The 22410-nt window shown below is 42.9% G+C and overlaps 1 protein-coding gene across 1 annotated transcript in view; it reads right to left on the bottom strand.

The window, feature by feature from the left end:
- The window catches only part of ccna2 (cyclin A2), a 36897-nt gene extending 17927 nt beyond the window's left edge, over positions 1–18970 (bottom strand). The window contains exons 1-3 of the mRNA XM_060851325.1: positions 18543–18970; positions 11202–11436; positions 227–339 (exon numbers count right to left, since the gene is read on the bottom strand). Of these exons, the coding sequence (XP_060707308.1) occupies positions 227–339; positions 11202–11436; positions 18543–18740 (546 nt within the window). The 5' untranslated portion in view covers positions 18741–18970. The remainder of the gene's footprint in view (positions 1–226; positions 340–11201; positions 11437–18542) is intronic.
- Positions 18971–22410: the final 3440 nt, after the last annotated feature.

Below are 22410 nucleotides of genomic sequence, written 5' to 3' on the forward strand. Positions count from 1 at the left end.
TATTAGAAGACACTCTGAAGACTTGGTGAAAATTCGTCAATTTCATGACATACCAACAGAAAGTCATATAAAAGAATCATTTGGGTCAAAAAGTGTCAGTCACAAGTCTAGCATCAACAAAAGGAAGAAAAAACTTCATGCATATATTTACAAGTGTATAGTGGGCTCAAAACATCCAAATATGAATCCAAGTATAGATATGCCCAGAATGAGCTGCTTTTTTTACCTCCATTTCTCTTAGGTATTTGTGTATGTCATCTGCGTATTCAGGTAATACATTAGCATGTACTCGTTTTTCTTCAACTGAAGATACTGACATATCCAACACCATTGGGGAATCTTAAAAGACAGACAAAGCTGATTAGGTTCCTACTCTAACAGGAATCATTTTACAACTGTACAGCGAGTTAATATGATCAACATCCATTCTGCTGCTAAATGTCTTTATGTGAACGCAGACGTGTGCAGGTTTTTGTAAATAATTGCAAACATTTTCAACCAATGCATCTTTAACACTAGATGCAAAACAATAGGAAACTTCCAGTAAAATGTAGGAATATCACAGAACATGAACAGTCACTTTGCATCAGCGTGATTAATAATTGCTTTCAATCAGATCAGCGTCACACATCATTTCTTTGGTCAACTTTAGGGTAAAATGCTTGGTTAAAGTGGACCAAAACGAACAGTTGTGTGTCTTTACTGATAGGGATAACTTTCTCTACAGGGATGAATCCCTGCACTATGTAGGTTGTTAATATCATTTGCACAGTATTACCAGCAGAATTGAAAGCCAGTGTCACTCTAGAACAAGACAAGCTGCCCTTTCCACTCCAGTTCGTGTGTAAAGTTTGCTTACCTTATCCAACAAAGAAAAAGTAGTAATGACAAAAATTTGATTCTCCACATTGTTTGCTTTTGTTTACATGAGTTGCTTCTTTACACTTAGTCATTAGATTAAGACAGTGACGATTTTTCAAGCTCCTTAAATTCAGTTTGACGTATGGAATGCCTGTCTAATTCAGCTGAACAAAATCCAATGCAACTATTAATGAGTGCCGTTAGACATATTTTCATAACAGAAAACAAACTGTACATTACAGGTAACCCAACGGCTTGATTTAAGTGTTTCTCTCTCAACTTCAGCGTGCTTAGAGCAGCTTGAGCTGACAATGAAGGAAATTAAAAATGGAAATCAGTCACGCGGGATAGGAAGAAAAATTTTTTAAGAAAGAAAATCCACTACTTTAGGTGAGTAAATAATCACTATTTCTCCTGGATTCAACAGTGCCAATAAGATAGCATGCTGCTGCAAAGCTTTGCATTTTTTGACAAGGCAAGCTCAGTCCTGTGACTAGGTGGACACCAGATCAGATGATGAACAGTAACAAAAGAAATGGCAAGCTTGAAACAAAAGGGTGGCTCTACCTCACCAGTTCTCCTTACTTTCATTTATCAGGTCAGAATGTTTATTTTCTCCCTCCAACATTCCAGTGACTGGCAACCCAACAGTCCCTATTACAAGCTTTGTTTGTTGCTTTTTCAAAAAAAAAGCAGCACATTTTCTAATCAAGTTATTCAGAGATGCAATAACACACCTCTGGAGCAGGTGGGACTTGAACTACACCACAAGTGAGTCCCAAGGTTTGTTTCTTAGCCACTAACTCCACCCTATATGCTGGAAAGAGTCCAAAGACAAGCTATATCATGCCAAATTTAGTGATGGCATGGATGCATGTTTCAAGACAGCCTATTTTCCGCCTTTAATTCCACTGCTCCCTAACCTTACATCTGGACTTCTGTTGTCGCAAGGCTGACTATCCCAAACTCCTGGCAGGTGTCTCATTTGATTTTCCATAAACTTGAAGTAATTGAAAAATCTGTTGCAGATAGCTCAACTCCTGCTCACCCAGCAGTGATCTACATGTTGTTCAACAGAGGCACTTCCTTAAAAGAACAGATTTAAAAATTCTCACTTATGCTATTGTCTAATTACATCTAATTCCACAAACCTCCAAGGTATCTTGCTTTAATTTGCAGGCATCTTGTGCTACCTCTATTTTAATTGCCCAAAAATGGGAGGGTCAGTGCAGACTCTGGCTGATAGAATCCCTACAGTGCAGGTAGAGGCAATGATTCCTTGACTTTAGACTGCTTTGTCCCGGATTGTGTCAAATCTCTTGTTTTAATCGGTCCAGGCTAGCAGAAAACACTCCATCATGCAACAATCCAAAGTGATTCTACAAATACATCAAGAACAAGAGGGTAACTAGACAGCACGTAGGGCCTGTTAAAAATCAAGGAGGTCACCTTTGTGTTGAATCTCAGGAGATAGGAGGGGTCCTAAATGAACATTTTGCATCACCTTTTACTGTGGAGAAAGAAATGGAGTCTAGAAAATGCAGAGAAATAAACTTTGATGTTTTAAAAACAATTCACATTAGAGACGAGGAAGTTCAGAGGTCTTAAAGTATATAAAAGGTGGATCGAGTGCATCTAGGAATATTGTGGGAAGTAACAGAGGAAGTTGTGAGACCCTTTGCAGAAATATTTGCATCATCTATAACTACAGGTGAAGTGCCCAATCACTGAAAAATGGTTAATGTTGTACATCTGTTTAAGGAAGGTTGCAAGGAGAAATGTGGGAACTGTATACTAGATGATTAGATGATGATTACTTACAGTGTGGAAACAGACCCTTCGGCCCAACAAATCCACACCGACCCTCCGAACAGCAACCCACACAGACCATTCCCCTACATTTACCCCTTCACCTAACACTATGGGCAATTTAGCATGGCCAAACCTGCACATTTTTGGATTGTGGGAGGAAACTGGAGCACCCGGAGGAAACCCACGCAGACACTGGGAGAATGTGCAAACTCCACACAGACAGTTGCCCAAGGCGGGAATTGAACCCAGGTCTCTGGTGCTGTGAGGCAACAATGCTAACCACTGTGCCACCGTGCCGCCCACAGACCGAGTCTGACTTGGGTTGTGGGTAAATTGTTGTAAGTGATTATAAAAGATAGGATTAATTGATATTTAAGAGGGGCAAAAATTGATTAGGAATAGTCATCATGATTTTGTGCAAGGAAACTTGTTTGAGTTATTTGAGGAAGTTACCAAAAAGATTGATGATGGCAGTGCAGGAGACATTAGTTACTTGGATTTAAGTGAAGTCTTTGACAAGATTCTGCATGGTGGACTAATTAACAAAGTTAGGTCACATGGGATTCAGGGTGGCAAAATGAACAGTGTAGAAGGTTTTCTAAGATTACAAAGGGATCTTGATCAAATGGGTCAAAGGGTTGAAAAATGACAGATGGAGTTCAGTCTGGATAAATGCGAGGTATTCGATTTTGATGCAACAAGGAATAGGGCTTAGACAATTAGTGGTAGGGCCTTGTGTGGTTTGTAGAACAGAGACCTTGGAGTGCAGGTACATAATTCTTTGAAGTTTGTGTTACAATTAGACAAGGTTGTTAAAAAGGTGTGTGGCACCCTTGCCTTCATTGCTCAGTCCTTTGAGAATAGGAATTGGGAAATCACATTGAGATTGTACAGGACATTGGTGAGATCTCTACTAGAATACTGTGTCCAGTTTTAGTCGGATATTATTAAGCTGGAAAGGGTGCAGGGTTACGAGGATGTTACCTGGTTTGGAAGGTTTGAGTTATGAAGACAGACCTGATAGACTGGGACTATTTTCACTGGAGTGTAGGAGGTTGAAGGCAACTTGATAGAAGTTTATAAATTAATGAGGGATATAGATCGAGTTAATGTTAGTTGTCTTTTCCCTAGGATGGGGGATTTCAAGATTAGGGAACATATTTTTGAGGTGAGAGGAGAGAGATTTAAAAAGATGTAAGAAACAATTCTTTTATAGAGAGGATGGTTTGTATGTAGAATGAACCTCCTGAGGAAGTGGCAGATGTGGGTACAATTACAACACCTAAAAGACATTTGGATAGATACATGTACAGGAAATATTTGGAGGGATATGGGTAAGGAGCAAGCAGGTGGAACTAGTTTAGTTTGGGATTATGTTCAGCATGGACTGGTTGGACTGCAAGTTCTGTTTCCATGCTGTAGGGCTCTATGACTCTAAATCAGTCAGGGCATTGATTATAAAATTTGGCAAGTAAAGTTGCAGCTGTATGGAGATTTTCAGCCACATTTGGAGAACTCTGAAGTTCTGTGTCCTCACATTATAGAAAGGACATGAAGTCTTTGGAGAGAGTGCGCAAAAGGATGTTGCCTGGATTGGAAGGTATTAACTATAATGAGGGGCTAGATATGCTAAGATTGATTTTGTTAGAGTGTCTAGGTTGAGGGCAACTTGATCGAAATACATAAAACTTGAAGTGTGGATAGTCAGTCTTCTTCCCCGGAATGGACGTGTCAAAAACTAAGGAACATTGATTGGAGTTGATTGCGGGGTGGGGGTGGGTGGAGTTCAATGGAGATGTGCAAATAGGAAGCACATCCTTTCTTGGATACAGGGTCCAAAACTGCTCACATTTTTTGTAATGTGGTCTCACCAGAGCCTTCTAAAACCTCAGCAGTACATGTTTGCTTTGTTATTCTAGTCATTTTGATATGAATGGGATGCATATTAAAAAGAAAGCAGCTAGAGGGATAGTTGATGTACTGGTAGTAATCTTCTTGGAATCCTCGAATTCTGGAAAAGTCCCAGAGGATTGTAAAGCGCCAATGTAACATTTATTTACAAAAGGGAAGGAGACCAAAAACAAACTAGAGGCCAGTTAGACTTATATCTGTTGTTGACAAAATGTTAAAGAGTCTATCGTAAAAGGAGGCAACACCAGAATACTTGATTATACATAATATGATCAAGCAGAGTCAGTATGGCTTCATGAAGGGTAAAATCATGCCTGACAAATTTACTAGAGCTTTAATGTGGTCACAAGCAAGAGAAAAAAGGGAAAGCAGCTAAACAAATATATTTAGATTTTCAGAAGACATTTGAGAAGGTACCAAACTTGGCCACTTAACAAAATAAGGGCCCTTGTTAGAGACATATATTAGTACAGATAGAGAATTTGCTAACTAACAGAAGATGCAGTAGGAATAAGAAGGGCGTTTCAGGATGGCAAATTGTAACTAATGGTATGCCACGAAGATCAGTGCTGGACCACAATTACTTTTCTTATTGACTTAGACAAGGGAAGTAGATATACTATGGCCAAGTTTTCAAATAAAAATAGTGAGCAGGCAAGTGTTAAAGATATCACAAAGTCTGGTGGGTAAAAATTGAGCAGATGGAATACAATGAGGAAATGCAATTGTATGTATTTTGCCATGAAGATTAAAAAGGAGCTGAATTATAACGGAAATGAAGACAGACAGCAAAAAAAAACCCTACAAATCAGGGGCATTTGGGAGTCCTCACCCATGAATTCAAAGCTAGCATCCAAGTTGGGCAGAACCAAGATCCCTGCAGCATGGAAACAGGCCATTCAGCCCAGCAAGTCCATATGGATCTTCCGAAGAATTTCCTAACACACCCACCCACCTACCCTGTCCCTGTTACCCCATAGATTAGCTATGGGAAACAATCTAACTGACATCCCCAGACACAATGGACAATTTACCATGGCCAACCCATCTAACCAGCACATAACTGGATTGGCAATAACGAAGGCAAAGAAAATAACTGGCCTTTATTTCAAAAGAAATTTAAGTATAACAATAGGAAAGTTTTACTAAAATTATACAATACACTAGTCAGACCATACCTAGGATACTGTAAATAATTTTGGGCTGAATACCTGTCAGAATACGAGGCTGATTTAAGACAGAGGAGAAAATTCTTCTAAGTGAGGCAATTCTGTGGAATTCTTTATCACAGAGGGCTGTTGTAGCTGGGTCGTTAACTATCATTAATGCAGACAGTGGAGAAGAAGGAAAAAGACACCAATTGGGGAATGGCCTTGCCTACCTTGTCATTCATCTTTCTTCCGCCGAGGGCTCTACTCGTCTCACATACCTCTACCCAAATTTCTGGGCCTGCTACCCTCCTAACTCCAGGAGTCCCTCACCCCAAGCCCAACAACTGTTTGGAGGATATTGAATGCAGTATTCCAAAATGGCTTTCACCAATTCTGATCTCTGCTGTACAGAAGTTGTTGTTAAACTTGAAACAGTTCTGAAAACATTTAAGGATGTTGCCAGGATTGGAGGATTTAAGCGATAGGGAGATAGGGAGAGCTGAATAGGCTGGGGCTATTTTCCCTGGAGCAGAGGCTGAGGGGTGACATTATAGAGGTTTATAAAATCACAAGGGCAACACAGTGACTCAGTGGTTATTATTACTACCCCACAGCACTGAGGACCCAGGTTCAATTCTATCCTTGAATCTGTGTGGAGTTTGCACAGTTCCCCCCCAATGGCTATGTGGGTTTCTTCCAAGTGCTCGGATTTCCTCCCACAATCCAAAGACGTGCAGGTTAGGTGAATTGGCCATGCTAAATTGCACATAGTGTGCAGGCTAAGTGGGTTAGCCATAGAAAATACAGGATTACAGGAATGCTTTTTGGAAAGTTGATATAGGCTTGATGGGCCAAATGGCCTTCTTCTAAAGGAGTGTATGATTAGATTAGATTTCAGTGTGGAAACAGGCCCTTCGGCCCAACAAGTCCACACCGACCCGCTGAAGCGCAACCCACCTAGACCCATTCCCCTACATTTACCCCTTCACCTAACACTACGGGCAATTTAGCATGGCCAATTCACCTAACCTGCACATTTTTGGATTGGAGGAGGAAACCGGAGCACTCGGAGGAAACCCATGCAGAACGGGGAGAAATGTGCAAACTCCACACAGTCGCTTGAGGTGGGAATTGAACCTGGGTCTCTGGCGCTGTGAGCGCAGCAGTGCTAACCACTGTGCCGCCCATATGAGGGACAAAATAAGGTGAATAGCCAAGGGTGGGGTAGGGAAAATCAAAACTAGATGGCTTAGGTTTAAGATGAGAAGGGAAAGTTTTTTTTTTAAAAATAAAAGGACTTTAGGGTTAACTTTTTCATGCAAAGGAATGGTGCTAGAGAAGCTGGTGCAGGCAGCTACAATTACAACATTTAAGCATCTGGATTGGTACATGTATAGGAAGGATTAAGAGCAATATGGGCCAACTGCTAACAAATGGGACTAGATCAGTTTAGGACGTCTGGTTGGCATGGATGAGTTGGACCGAAGGGTTTGTTTCTGTGCTTACAACTCTGACTTTGACTGGACCCTAGTTCCTAGTTAAAGGCTACATGATGACATCAATGCCTGGAACCATGTGACTTGCTCACTGGTGCCATTTTTAAAGCAGTGACCCCCTAGTTCTATACTTAGTCTTGACAGGTGGGTGTAGAAATGTTTCCTACCTTCAATGATGTGCCCCTTCACCCATCCAAACTCCATATAATAGATGAATAAACTCCTAGCACATACAGTCTATTTTCATGAGAAAACTTGTCCATTATGGGTGTTAGTTTTGTAAATGCAGTCCAGTCTGTGATACCCTGCACCTTTTTGTGGCTACTGTTTTCTGTTAGACAATCTTCTATTCATCCCAGTAAATCTTAAGCCTTCATTTCCTGCAGTAACCATTTTTAGTGGCACGTATCAAACACCTTCTGAAAATCTCAATACATCACCAATGCCCCTACATCCAATACACAAGTTGCTTCTTCAGAAAGCTCCAACATATATTTATTAAAAATACTTCTTTCACAAAACCATGTCGAAGCGACCCAATTACTTCGATCCTTTGTCTAAGTGCCCTGCTTTGTCTTTATTAACTAACACCTATTTGAGAAGATTTATTTCAAATGTTATATGCAGTTATTAGTCTTATCTTCTATTACTTTTACAACATCTAGCCTTATTTGTTCTTGGATTTACACACTTTCCCTGTCAGTTTGTTCATCATTTTCTATATACTTATCTTTTCCTTGCCTCAATTCTTTGACTGACCTCATCTACCTAAATTTGATCCCAATATTTAGTTCAAAACTTCTCTAATCATGCAGCTGTCTAAAACACTGAAGCCCCAAGCACTGTTGAAGTGGAATCCCAATGGTCCAGCATCCACTTTTCCCAGTATTGATGCCAGTGGGCCACAAATGAAATCCACTTGGTCCACATCAGACTGAGTCACATTCATTTCTCTAACTTGATTTGCCCTCTGCTAATTTGCACAAGACTCAGGAAATAGTCACGAGATTCGCATTTTTGGAGGTCCTGTTTCTTAATCTGGTACCAAGCTCATCATACCGACTGTACAGAACCTCTTTCCTTGTCCTGCCTATGCTGTTGGTAGCCAATGGATCATGAAAATTGGATCCTCCCTCCCTGGTCCCAAGTAGATATCCTGAATCCTAGAACCAGATAGGAACAAAATTCTAGATTCATGCTCTTTACTGCGGGGAACTACCTACCACTATACTGTTACCTACTATTACTTTCTTTTTGCTCCAGAGACTTGAATTGGTTCCTGTACTGCAGTGGCATGGTCAGAAAGCTCATTATCCTGCAGCCTCACACTCAAACTGAATGAATCTCAAACTGGTTGGACAGTTGTTGCAGTCGTTAAGTACAGTCACACAAACATCCTTTTCCAGAGATCAGTGATCAAATTGGAACATCTGATCTCAAGGGATATCACCATCTCCTGATACAATGCAACCAGATACCACTCCACACCCTCCCCGCAGTATCTGCAGCTATGGATACTTATCTCCTGGATTACACCACTGTTCAGATCTTCAATTTTCTGCATTTCCAACACATCAACTGCCCATCCTGAGATATTGTATCAAAGTCACAAAATGCTTGGTGAACTAAACTAATGCATCTTCTCACATTATTGCAATAGTTTAGGAATGTAATAAGCTTACAACAAGAATAAAAGTAGTGGAATCATGAGGTGTTCTCAAAAAAAAACTAAGACACTAGTCAAGGGAAGTTAATTGTAAGGTATACTTAAATTTTACCTTTCAGTCTCCAATAGTCTCCACAGTTATTAATAATTACTCACAACCAGGAGATACTCTCAGTTCACCATTTGGATTTTATTGCAACCTGGTCCTCTCTCAAAGCTGCAGTTATCAAACCCTACATCCTATTTTGCTGCCATCTTGAATATAAGCACATTTGCTGTTTATCCCTAGCTGCCCTTGAGTTGCTTGCAAGATTTTTATTAAGAAAGGCAATGAACAATCAACTATATTACTATGGATCTGGAGTCACATCTAGGCCAGACCAATTATGGATGACAGATTTCCTTCAACAAGAATAAATAAAAAAGGATTTTTATGATAGTTAGTTTCATGGATTTATTACTAGCTTTACATTTCAAATTTGTTAATTGTATTTAAATCCTCCAGCAAGCAAGCGAGATTTATAACTCCAGTGATATTGTACTGCTATGCCATGATCTTCCACACAAGTTCACCAAAGTTAGAAATAAAATAGAAGATAGTTCAAGGAATAAGCTTGATTGACTACGTCTGGGAAAATTAAAGGCTCCAAGGATCACTGCCGGAGCTCACGTCTTAATTTAGAAGAAACTGAATTCATGTTTCAATTTTAATGAAGTTACAAACTAGAAAAAGCAATCAATTCAGAGGAAAATCAATGGTCTATAAACAAAAATGTGCAAGTTATATCTACTCAGTACAGAAGGAATTTTACATAAACCAAAGCTGGTGAAAAATTCTAGATTCTAAAATGGTGTAATGTGGATCTTGCAGCTGTTCCTGAGATTTAGACTTATTTTTAGATTTACTTCTAGATTTCTTAGTTATTACATTTCAGTAGTATTCATTTAGACAAGTCCATTAAGGAGGAATGTTAGAGGGACATGGGCTAAGCAGATTTGCTGTATGACCATGAATACAGAGATAGTGGGGCAAAATAAAACAGAACCACAAACTACATTGATAAAGTAAGAGTCAGAAGACTGCTTGCTTGCTTTTAGCTTTGGCGTGTAGATTCAAGGGAACCTTGTGTCTTTGTCTACCACAACCACCTCAAATAACTAAGATTACATTGTTAAAAGTCAAAAACCACTGCAATTTGGGCTCTTCAGACTACAAAACTCTATCTTCAGATTGGCTGCTAAAGCAGAGAAACATACCCACATCCAACGTTCAGATACAATTTACAAAACTCAAGAATACGGTCAAAAAACTACATTAGATTGGATTCTGTTAGATTAAACAGAAAACCAGCAGTTACCTTCCATCTTTTACATAAAGGACTACAAGCTCATTGGACATCTACCTCAATAAGTTTGCCACAAAAGGGGAAAACACATGTGAAAAGTTGTAATTAAAAAAAAAAGAAAGCTGAATATTTTATAGCAAGTGCATCAACCTCCAAAAAAATCTAAACCTGATGCCCTTGCCCCAGGGTTCGACATGCTGCAAACAGCAAGTTATTGAAGACTTTTTTCATGGGATGAGTAAGTCACTGGCAAGGCCAGCATTTGCTTTCTGTTCCTCATCGCCAATAGAAGATGGTGGAGGAGAGGTGCTCTGCGGCAGATAAACTCAAGTTGTTATTAGGGAATTCCAGAATTTTGGTCTAGCAACAGCATAGGATTGGAAACACTACTCAATGTCAGGATGATCTATAGCTTGCAGAAAGAAGTTAGTCCTCGCATTGCTCTTTTAAGATGGTGGTAGCTACAAATTTGAAAGACACTGTCAAAGAAAAAAGGAGGGTTTGACTAAATGTCCCATGACAACTTGTGGTGCGCATTGCTGTCAGTGATGAAGGAAATAAAAGGTTCAAAAGGATGAATGAAGTGCTGTTCCACTCATTGCCATAGACAGAGTGAATTTTGGTTGTACCAAACACACTAAGCAGACAGTATTTAATCAAACTATATTCCTGATTTGTACCCTCAAGGTGATAGAAATGACTTGGAGGTCAGCAATTACATGCCACAAATTCCAGCTTCTGACTAGCTTTTGTATGCATAATTTAACTGGCTGGCTCCTGGTAATCCTCAAAATGTAGATAGTGGGAAAATTGTGGGATCAATGGCATGTTATTCAAGCTGTAAGCTGCTACAGTACCCATGGAGTTGCAGATTGTACTTAACGGATGAACATCCTCACTTCTGACCTAATTAAGTAAAATTCAGATCAACCACATGATATAATAAAAAAAAACTTACCAAAGCTAACATCTGCAGCACACTCAATGGAAGCCAAAGGTTTGCAATTTCCAAGTGATAGTACAGTTGAATTTAGTGTCAGGTTTGCAACATTTCCTGCATTATTACTTGTACTTCGACATGGAGCACCATCAGGTTCATCTTCATGGATAGTGAATGATGGTTTTGCTGGTGCTTTTCCTGCCGGTAGATGACCACAGTTCTCATTGTTGCAGTTAAATCCTGATGTTGAAACCTGCAAGTTCAATTTAGAAATATGAAATGGGAGTACAGATTTTGGGATGTTAATATAGAACTGGAGTATTGCTAGAGAAAAAAAACATTAAGTTTTTTTAAATCTTGCAAATCAGCAGGACAGGTGCAAGAATGTCATATTTCAGAGACAGTAACAATTTACACTGAAGAAAAGGATGCCAATAGTTCGGTCAAGGTGTTGCCATAAGAATATACCATTTTTATGGCACGATCATCTTCTTGGCTTGAACACCATCCGGTTAGTGAACAATACCACTGTATAGTAACACCACAAATTAGCCTGCTTCATCTATTGTTCAAAATGTCAAGACACTTTACCCTTCCAAGATAGTTTGAAGTAGACTAGACATTTTCCAGTCAAACGGGTCCAGTTGAGTTTATAGACAATACAGAGAACACCACCAAACAGGATAAACATCTATCCTGCAGGATAACTGTTCTCTTTTGTTTCGGAAATGGGGTGTATGACAATGAGCAAATGAGTCAAATCCCATTTACAAAAATGCTAATAAGACGAAATTTTCAAGTATATGAAACTGTAGGAATCCTGAGGCATTTGTCGACTTGTGATGGTTGGCTTAGCATATTGAGGAAAAAGGAGCTCACGAGACTGCTTAGTCTCAAAGTTGAATTTGAGCAAGAGATGGAGCACATTTAGGTAAGGAAGTTCATATACATGGCTGCAGATTCAAATATATTCCATATCAGAAATATGCAAAGAGGTTGGGGGTCATTCAATGCATTCTGCATGAAAACCAAAAGGTATCAATGAGATGGGGCTACAGGGCATCCATGACACCACCATCTAATTGGGTATAGTGGTCATTAAAGCTCAAATTAACTGTCAGTTGCACAGTGCATGAGAGCAGAGAAGAGTTTCAGAAAATGGCAGCATGTCTGGACGCCATAAAGAACAACGATTCCATGGTATTTTCCATGACAAAGACTTGACCAGAACTGATGTGCAAACCAATCAGCATATTTTCTTTTATAAAAATACAGTGTACATTGTTGTTCCCTCTGAAATTTGATGTTCTTTTTGTTTGTCCTGCAGAGTGTAAGGCAAGAAAACTTCAATATCATGTCTCTTTTTCAGCAAAGCTTAATTCCTTACTTAATATTTAATTATCTAATTTCTTAAACAACATTTGTGATTGCTTTAAAACTGTCAGCTTTTCTTGAAGCCAACTCAAGTTATTTTAAGGACAGACATTTTCAAATGTGGTAGCATAATCTTACTTCAATCTTAACAAGTATGTTTTTAAAAGCATTTGCAGTAGCTCTAGAATTGAAGGATGGACTCAGAAGCAGGAGAGGCAAACATTTGCAACTTTCTACTTTTTACAAAGAAGTACATGACTGAAAACTAAACTGAGGAGAAAGTGAGGATTGCAGATGCTGGAGATCAGAGCTGAAAATGTGTTGCTGGAAAAGCGCAGCAGGTCAGGCAGCATCCAAGGAGAAGAATCGACGTTTCGGGCATGAGCCCTTCTTCAGGAATGAGGAGAGTGCGCCAAGCAGGCTAAGATAAAAAGGTAGGGAGGAGGGACTTGGGGAAGAGGCATTGGAAATGCGATAGGTGGAAGGAGGTTAGGGTAAGGGTGATAGGCCGCAGTGGGGATGGGGGGGGGGGTGGGCGGAGAGGTCGGAAGAAGATTGCAGGTTAGGAAGGTGATGCTGAGTTCAAGGGTTGGGACTGAGACAAGGTGGGGGGAGGGGAAATGAGGAAACTGGAGAAATCGGAGTTCATCCCTTGTGGTCGGAGGGTTCCGAGGCGGAAGATGAGGCATTCTTCCACCAGCCGTCATGTTGCAATGGTCTGGCGATGGAGTCGTCCAAGGACCTGCATGTCCTTGATGGAGTGGGAGGTGGGAGTTGAAATATTGAGACATGGGGTGGTTGGGTTGCTTGGTCCAGGTGTCCCAGAGGTGTTCTCTGAAACATTCCGTAAGTAGGCGGCCTGTCTCCCCAATATAGAGGAGGCCACATCGGGTGCAGTGGATGCAGTAAATGATGTGTGTGGAGGTGCAGGTGAATTTGTGGCGGATATGAAAGGATCCCTTGGGACCTTGGAAGGAAGTAAGGGGGGAGGTGTGGGCGCAAGTTTTGCATTTCTTGCGGTTGCAGGGGAAGGTGCCGGGAGTGGAGGTTGGGTTGGTGGGGGGTGTGGACTTGACAATGGAGTCACGGAGGGAGTGGTCTTTTTGGAACGCTGATAGGGGAGGGGAGGGAAATATATCCCTGGTGGTGGGGTCCATTTGGAGGTGGCGGAAATGACATCGGATGAGATGATGTATATGGAGGTTGGTGGGGTGGCAGTTGAGGACCAGTGGGGTTCTGTCCTGGTGGCGATTGGAGGAGCGGGAAGTGGAGGAGATGCGGTGGAGAGCATCGTCGATCACATCTGGGGGGAAATTGCGGTCTTTGAAGAAGGAGGCCATTTGGGTTGTTCGGTATTGGAACTGGTCCCCCTGGGAGCAGATGCGGTGGAGATGAAGGAATTGGGAATATGGGATGGCGGTTTTACAGGGGGCAGGGTGGGTGGAGGTGTAATCTAGGTAGCTGTGGGAGTCGGTCGGTTTATATTAAATGTCCGTGCTGATTCAGTCGCCTAAGATAGAAATGGAGAGGTATCGGAAGGGGAGGGAGGAGTCTGAGACGGTCCAGATAAATTTGAGGTCGGGATGGAAGGTGTTGGGAAAGTGGATGAACTGTTCAACCTCCTCGTGGGAGCACGAGGCAGTGCCAATACTGTCATCGATGTAGCAGTGGAAAAGGTGGGAGGTGGTGCCAGTGTAGCTGCGGAAGATGGACTGTTCCACATATCCTACGAAGAGGCAGGCATAGCTGGGGCCCATGTGGGTGCCTATGGCTACTCCTTTGGTTTGGAGGAAGTGGGAGGATTGGAAAGAGAAGTTGTTCAGAGTGAGGACCAGTTCAGTCAGTCGAAGGATGGCGTCAGTGGTTGGTACGGCGGGAAAGGAAGAAGTGGAGGGCTTTGAGACCTTCGTGATGAGGGATGGAGGTGTACAGAGAATGGATACCCATGGTGAAGTTAAGGTGTTGGGGACCGGGGAAGCGAAAATCATGGAGGTGGGGGAGGGCGTGGGTGGTGTCCCGAACGTAGGTGGGGAGTTCTTGGGCTAAGGGGGACAGGACCGTGTCGAGATATGCAGAGATGAGTTCGGTGGGGCAGGAGCAGGCTGAGACAATGGGTCGGCCAGGGCAGTCAGGTTTGTGGATTTTGGGCAGGAGGTAGAAACGGGTGGTGCGGGGTTGTGGGACTACGAGGTTGGAGGCGGTGGATGGGAGATCCCCCGAGGTGATGAGGTTATGGATGGTCTGGGAAATGATGGTTTGGTGGTGGGAGGTGGGATCATGGTCAAGGGGGCAGTAGGAGGAGGTGTCCGTAAACTGGCGTTTAGCCTCAGCGGTGTAAAGGTCGGTGCACTAAACTACTACCGCGCCTCCCTTGTCTGCCGGTTTGATAGCGAGATTGGGGTTGGAACGGAGGGAGTGGAGGCTGCACGTTCCAAGGGTGAGAGGTTGGAATGGGTGAGAGGGGTGGAGAGATTGGAGGCTGTTAATGTCGCGGCAGCAGTTGGCTATGAAGAGATCGAGGGCAGGTAAGAGGCCAGCATGGAGCGTCCAGGTGGATGGGGCTTGTTGGAGGTGGGAGAAGGGGTCGTCAGAACTCATCTCTGCATACCTCGACACAGTCCTGACCCCCTTAGTCCAAGAACTCCCCACCTATATTCGGGACACCACCCATGCCCTCCACCTCCACGATTTTCACTTCCCTGGTCCCCAACGCCTTATCTTCACCATGGACATCCAGTCCCTGTACACCTCCATCCTCAATCACGAAGGACTCAAAGCCCTCCGCTTCTTCCTCTCCCACCGTACCAACCAGTACCCTTCCACTGACACCCTCCTTTGATTGACTGAACTGGATCTCACTCTGAACAAAACTTCTCTTTCCAATCCTCCCACTTCCTTCAAACCAAAGGAGTAGCCACGGGCACCCGCATGGGCCCCAGCTACGCCTGCCTCTTCATCTGATATGTGGAACAGTCCATCTTCCGCAGCTAAACTGGCACCAACCCCACCTTTTCCACCGCTACATCGGTGACTGTATCGGAGCTGCCTCGTGCTGCCACGAGGAGGTTGAACAGTTCATCCACTTTACCAACACCTTCCACCCCGACCTCAAATTTACCTGGACCATCTCAGACTCCTCCCTCCCCTTCCTAGACCTCTCCATTTCTATCTCGGGCGACCGAATCAACAAGGACATTTAATATAAACCAACTGACTCCCACAGCGACTTAGGCTACACCTCCTCCCACCCTGCTCTCTGTAAAAACACCATCCCATATTCCCAGTTCGTTCGTCTCCGCCGCATCAGTTCCAATACCGAGCAACCCAGATGGCCTCCTACTTCAAAGACCGCAATTACCCCCCAGACATGATCAACGATGCTCTTCACTGCATCTCTTCCACTTCCCGCTCCTCCAATCGCCACCAGGACAGAACCCCACTGGTCCTCACCTACCACCCCACCAACCTCCATATACATCACTCCCTCCATGACTCCCTTGTCAGGTCCACACCTCCCACCAACCCAACCTCCACTCCTGGCACCTTCCCCTGCAACCGCAAGAAATGCAAACCTTGCGCCCACACCTCCCCCCTTACTTCCCTCCAAGGCCCCAAGGGATCCTTCCATATCCGTCATAAATTCACCTGCACCTCCACACTTCATTTACTGCATCCAATGTACCTGATGTGGCCTCCTCTATATTGGGGAGACAGGCCGCCTACTTGCGGAACGTTTCAGAGAACACCTCTGGGACACCTGGACCAACCAACCCAACCACCCCGTGGCTCAACACTTCAACTCCCCCTCCCACTCCACCAAGGACATGCAGGTCCTTGGACTCCTCCATCGCCAGACCATAGCAACACGGCTGGAGGAAGATCGCCTCATCTTCCACCTGGGAACCCTCCAACCACAAGGGATGAACTCATTTCTCCAGTTTCCTCATTTCCCCTCCTCCCACCTTGTCTCAGTCCCAACCCTCGAATTCAGCACCACCTTCCTAACCTGCAATCTTCTTCCGGACCTCTCCACCCCCACCCCCACTGCGACCTATCATCCTCACCTTAACCTCCTTCCACCTATCGCATTTCCAACACCCCTCCCCCAAATCCCTCCTCCCTACCTTTTATCTTAGCCTGCTTGGCACACTTTCCTCATTCCTGAAGAAGGGCTCATGCCCGAAATGTAGATTCTCCTGCTCCTTATATGCTGCGCTTTTCCAGCAACACATTTTCAGCTCTGAAAACCAAACTGAGACAAATTCAGTTCAATTGCGATATCTACCTCACCAACATATTTCTAACACCTCTATCTGGGTTCATTTGGATAAAATACAAAGTGCTGATTGTGACAAATTTTCAGCTTCCTGAGGTGAAATGCAGAATCACCTATGACTCATAGGATCATAGAGATCCATAGCATGGAAACAGATCCTTTAGTTCAACTCGCCCACACTGATCAGATATCACAAATTAATTCAGTCCCATTTGCCAGCACTTGGCCCATATCCCTCTAAACCCTATCTATTCATATATCCATCCTTTTCAATGTTGTAATTGTACCAACCTCCACCGCTTCCTCTGGCAGCTCATTCTATGCACGCACCACCCTCTGAAAAACCTGCCCCTTAGGTCTCTTTTAAATTTCTCCCCTCTTACCCCAAACCTATTGGTTTCACAGGTCGGAGCAGCAGAGAGGGCCGAGGGGTCTGTACTGCACTGTAATATTCTATGCCCTCCAACTCTGGGCTTCCGTACTCCAGGAAAAAGGCATTGTCTATTTCCCTTACCCATGCCCCTCATGATTTTAAGCCTCTAAGAGATCACTTCTCAGTCTCGGAGGCTCCAGGAAAATCAGTCCCAGGTTAGTCAGCCTCTCACTATAGCTCAAACCTTCCACCCCTGACATTATCTTTGTAAATCTCTTCTGAAACCTTTCAAGTTTCGCAACATCCTCCTTACGATACAAGATTGTAGAAACATGCAATAAATTTAACTTAGTGCAGATGAGAGAACAAGAGTGTGGCTTCCAAATCTCAGCTCTTAGTTATTTGCTGGAATTTTGCAGGTGCAACACCTCGATTTACCACGATTATTACATTGATTGATAAACTTGAAGCGTTTGACTCCCGAGGATTTCAGACATAGAACACAAAGGCCTACATTGCTCCACGAAAGGCTATAGAAAGCCTTTTCTATTGGCAACCAAGATCAGTCAACTGTTCCTGAACTTTACGCATGCACGATAAATTCATGAGGTGCCCCCCCCCATTTGAACAAAGATTATTTAAAATACTATTACATAGAATAATAGAGTACTTGACTTGCCCATATTTACCCATTTTATCATGAGCATGCCCATTCCAGTAGCATCACTGACAAGTTATAGACAGTGTGGTTGCGATTCACAAATTCACTCCTTCCGGAGCCACAGAATCTCAGCAACCACGCTAACATTCAGTAACGATTCCCCAACATCTTGAGCGGGCAGAGATGAGCATTTAATGTACAAAATAAAAATCACACCTACACGCTTTAATGTGAAGTTCTTTCGTTACACCAAAATTATGAGAAGCCATTGGAACGCCTAGCAACTAGGTCGTTTCGGCTGGTGAGCTGATGGAAAATTGAAGTGCGGAGCATTTTTTTAAAAATGCTCAAGTATAATTTAATAAAATCGCAAACAAGGAACTGCTGCTGTGAATAGACGGCCAGCAACATGGACCAACGTAAAGGCTTCAATTTCCAACGCGAGAGGACAGTCAATCAAGGTAGTTGTGAGCCGTTGCAAAACGGAAACTGAATGGTGCTGGGGCAATTTGAACTTTTATACCATTCAATAACACCTTCCAGAAACTGTCGGATGATATATCTCACTGGTGTTGGCCTTCGCCTCATTGTAATCGATACCGCAGACCACCACCACCAACAACAAGCTGGTGCCTGCATCGCCCACCCAGTGACAGCACCTGCCTCCTTACTTACGGACTTGTGGTGGGGCTGTAAAGCCTGGTTACTGTGCAACACTCCGAGCACCTTCCTGCCCCCGACAGGGGTAGGGGTGGCCACTCTGCCCGCATTCCGCTCCCGGCCTCTCGCCTCCTGATCCTGCCAGCTGGCGGCTTTCACGCCGGGGGGCAGCACGTTTTCCCTGGAGGCAGCGTCGCGAGAAGCCCGGTACATCCTCGAGCTCCGGGATTTTAAAAAGGGGCCACAGTCAAAAAAAAAATTTTAAAAAAACTGTACGATATTCTCCTTTTAAAAAAAACACGGGTAAAATACACGGTCGGATTAAAATCGGAATCAGGCCGGGCTGTGTATCCTCTCCTGTGTCCAGGCTCCCCGTTACTTGAGAAAAGGAGACAGGCCAGCTCCAGGTCCACCTCCGGCGGCCAGGTCCCGCTCTATAATCCGTCCCCCCCACCACCTGCGTGGGACGACTGGGGCAATTGTTTCCCCTCCCCCACCCAACCCGACCCCCGCGAGCGGCCTGGGACAGTTTGCTCGATTACTGTTTCTAATACCCCTCCCCTCCCCCACACACACACTGGTCAAGACGTCACCACCGGCAACCGATATAAACCCATTCAGTTCAAGTGTCCCGCGTCAATTGAAACCAGCCAATGGGTGCTCGCCGCGCGGGTCACGTCGGTTCCGTTTCAGATTTGAATTTTTTTCACCCCCCCGCCCTACTTATTATTCGCGCGGTCCCGGTTGTCAATCAAAAGAAGAAGAAAACGGCTGCAGGGAAGGAAAGAGTTGCTTGAGGTGAAAACAGCGAGTGAGTGCCTTCATGGGGATAGAGAAATATAAGTGCAATATGTCAGCATCAGGGTAAACATACCACTAGCAAACCGAAAACAGTTCACATTTACATTGTCACTTGCACCTCTCCCATTTATTTTACTATTTTCTTCAAAGTGTCCGTTCATAATGTACTAGAAAAAGGTGTTTTGTGCAGTTTAGTGCATTCTTCACTTTTGAGCCTATATAGGAGCACTTAACATGCTCTGCCATTTAAAAAGATCATGGTTAATCTGTTTGTTTTAAATTCCACATTCTGATCTGTCCCTAAAGACCTCTGATTTTATCGCTTAATAAAAGTTTATCTATCTTTGTCTTAAAAATGTTCAATGACTCCACCTCCACTGCCTTGAGGCAAGATTCCAACATGTGTCTGAAAAGGGTGACCTTTCATTTAAAAAACTTTTTTTTATCACAAGTATTAGCGATTTTGCTCTACCACAAATCATATCACAGGCAAACTCAACAGTTCACAGCCAGTGTCAGGATTGTCCAGTAATTACCAGATATAATGATAAGGAGGTGCCAGTGTTGGGCTGGGTGGATAAAGTCAGAAGTCACATGACACTAAGTTATAGTACAACAGGATTATTTGAAATCTGGAGAGGATGCAGAAAAAAATTACAAGGATGGGACGAGGATTGGAGTATTTTGAGTTATAAGGAGAGGTTGGATAAACTGGGAGTTATTTCACTGGAGCTTAGAAGGTTGATGGGTGACCTTGGAGGGGTTTATAAAATCATGAGGGGGCAGAGATAAGGTGAAAAACAAAGGTCTTTTCGCTAGGATTGAGGAGTTAAAAATTACTTAAACACTTAAAAACATAGTTTTAAAGTCAGAGGAGAAAGACTTAAATTGAACTTGAGGGGCAATTTTGTAACAGAAGGTGGTTTGTATGTGGAATGAACTGCCGGGGAAATGGTAGATGGAGTTATAGTTACAACATTTAAAAGACATTTGGACAGGTACATGAATAAGAATATTTAGAGGAAAATGGGCCAAATGCAGGCAAATGGGACTATTTCATGTGGTCAGCATGGATAAGTTGGACCAAAGGGTCTGTTTATGTGCTAGATGACTCTGTGGAAGGCAGCACTAATGTGCTGAGTGAGGTGATTTTGAGAGAAGATCAGCCGGGAAGCTTCAAATGTTGGCTCGAGAACAACACGATGTGTATAATCTAGACAATTCAATAACTCAATTGGGGATTCAATAATTAGCAGCTAGAGAATTAGCATCCTATACAGCTGTGAATGGGAGAAGAGAGGGAATATAGCCAAGATAAAGTAAGACTTGAGGTGGCTGGAGAGGAGATTTTCCAAAACAAGGAGGAAAGTCCCATTGTCATGATTTTGTTGCATCATGTACATCATACCCTGCTTTCACTTGTATAACTATTGCCTTTGTTTGTTTTACCAAAATGCAATAGGTCACATTTATCCATTCTTCAACCCATTGACCCAATTGAGCAAATCTCATTGTAATCTTATATAATCTTATCCACTGTCCACTATACTACAAACTAACGATAGCAGGATGGAAAATGCATAAGAAAGAAAGGAAAATGGTAAAGGCAGAAGTGTACTTTTGGTGATTAAGGATGAAATTACTTCAGTAAGAATGGATAGAACAAGAAATAAGTAGATATTGGAGACTTTGTGGGTAGAATTAAGAAATATAAAGATATTTAAATCTGTAGTGGAAGTTGTGTATAGTTACCTTAAGAACAGCTGTGAAATGGTATTTGCACAAATATAGTTAAAACAAGCATACAGTCAAGGCAGATTGATTTTAAAAAGGCTTTTTAAGCTTCATATAGCATGAGACCTGTCTCAGAAAGGTTAATTTCTTGAATGTGTTGGGATTATTTTCTGCAATAATAGAACCAAAAAGTTGATAGATTAAGTGAAAGGGCAAAATAATAGAACATGTAACAGCACAGCACAGTACAGGCCATTGAGCCCTCAATTTTGTGCCAGTCTTCTATCCTACTCTAAGTTCAGACTAACCTGCATACCCTTCATTGTACTAACTTCCATGTGCCTACCCAAGAGTCGCTTAAATGTCCCTCATGTATCTGACTCTACTACCACTGCTGGGCAGTGCATTCCACGCATCTAACACTCTCTGAGTAAAGAACCTACTTCTGACATCACCCCTAAACCTTCCTTCAATTACCTTAAAATTATGGCCCCAGTGATAGACATTTCCGTCATCAGAAAACATCTCTGGCTATCTTCTCTATCTATGCCTCTCCAACATCTTGTCCACCTCTGTCAAGTCACCTCTCATCCTTCTTCGCCCAAATGAGAAAAGCCCTAGCTCCCTCAACCTTTCTTCATGCGACATGTACTCCATGAGGCAGCATCTTGGTAAATCTCCTCACACCCTCTCTAAACCTTTTACATTCTTCCTATAATGAGGTGACCAGAACAGAACACAATATTCCAAGTGTGGTCTAACCAGGGCTCTATAGAGCTACAGCATAACCTCGCGCTCTTAAACTCTGTCCCCCGCTAATGAAAACCAACTCCCGATGCATCTTCTTAACAACCCTATCAAAATGGTGGCAACTTTGAGGGACCTATGGACATGGACCCCAAGAATCCTGTCTTTAACCCTGTATTCTTCTTTTAAATTTGACCTTTTAAAGTGAATGACTTCACACTTTTTCAGGTTGAACTCCATCTGCCACTTATCAGCCCTGATTAGAGTGGTGTTGGAAAAGCTTCTTCAGCTTTTGCCTGAAACGTTGATTTTCCTGCTCCTCAGATGCTGCCTGATCTGCTGTGCTTTAACCAGCAACACATTTTCAGCTCTGATCTCCAGCATCTGCAGACCTCACTTTTTATCTCTAATCAAACTATAGTTTTCCAAGTAACCATCCTGTCTCTCAGAAACCTCTCCAATACTTTGCCCACCACTGACGTAAGACTGACTGGTGTGTAATTCCTAAGATTATCCCTATTCCTTTTCTTAAACAAGGGAATAACATTTGCCAAACTCCAAACATCTGGCAGTACTCCAGCAAACAGTGAGAATGCAAAGA

Source organism: Hemiscyllium ocellatum, chromosome 36, assembly GCF_020745735.1.
Source record: "Hemiscyllium ocellatum isolate sHemOce1 chromosome 36, sHemOce1.pat.X.cur, whole genome shotgun sequence".
In the NCBI taxonomy this organism is placed as follows: Eukaryota; Metazoa; Chordata; class Chondrichthyes; order Orectolobiformes; family Hemiscylliidae; genus Hemiscyllium; species Hemiscyllium ocellatum.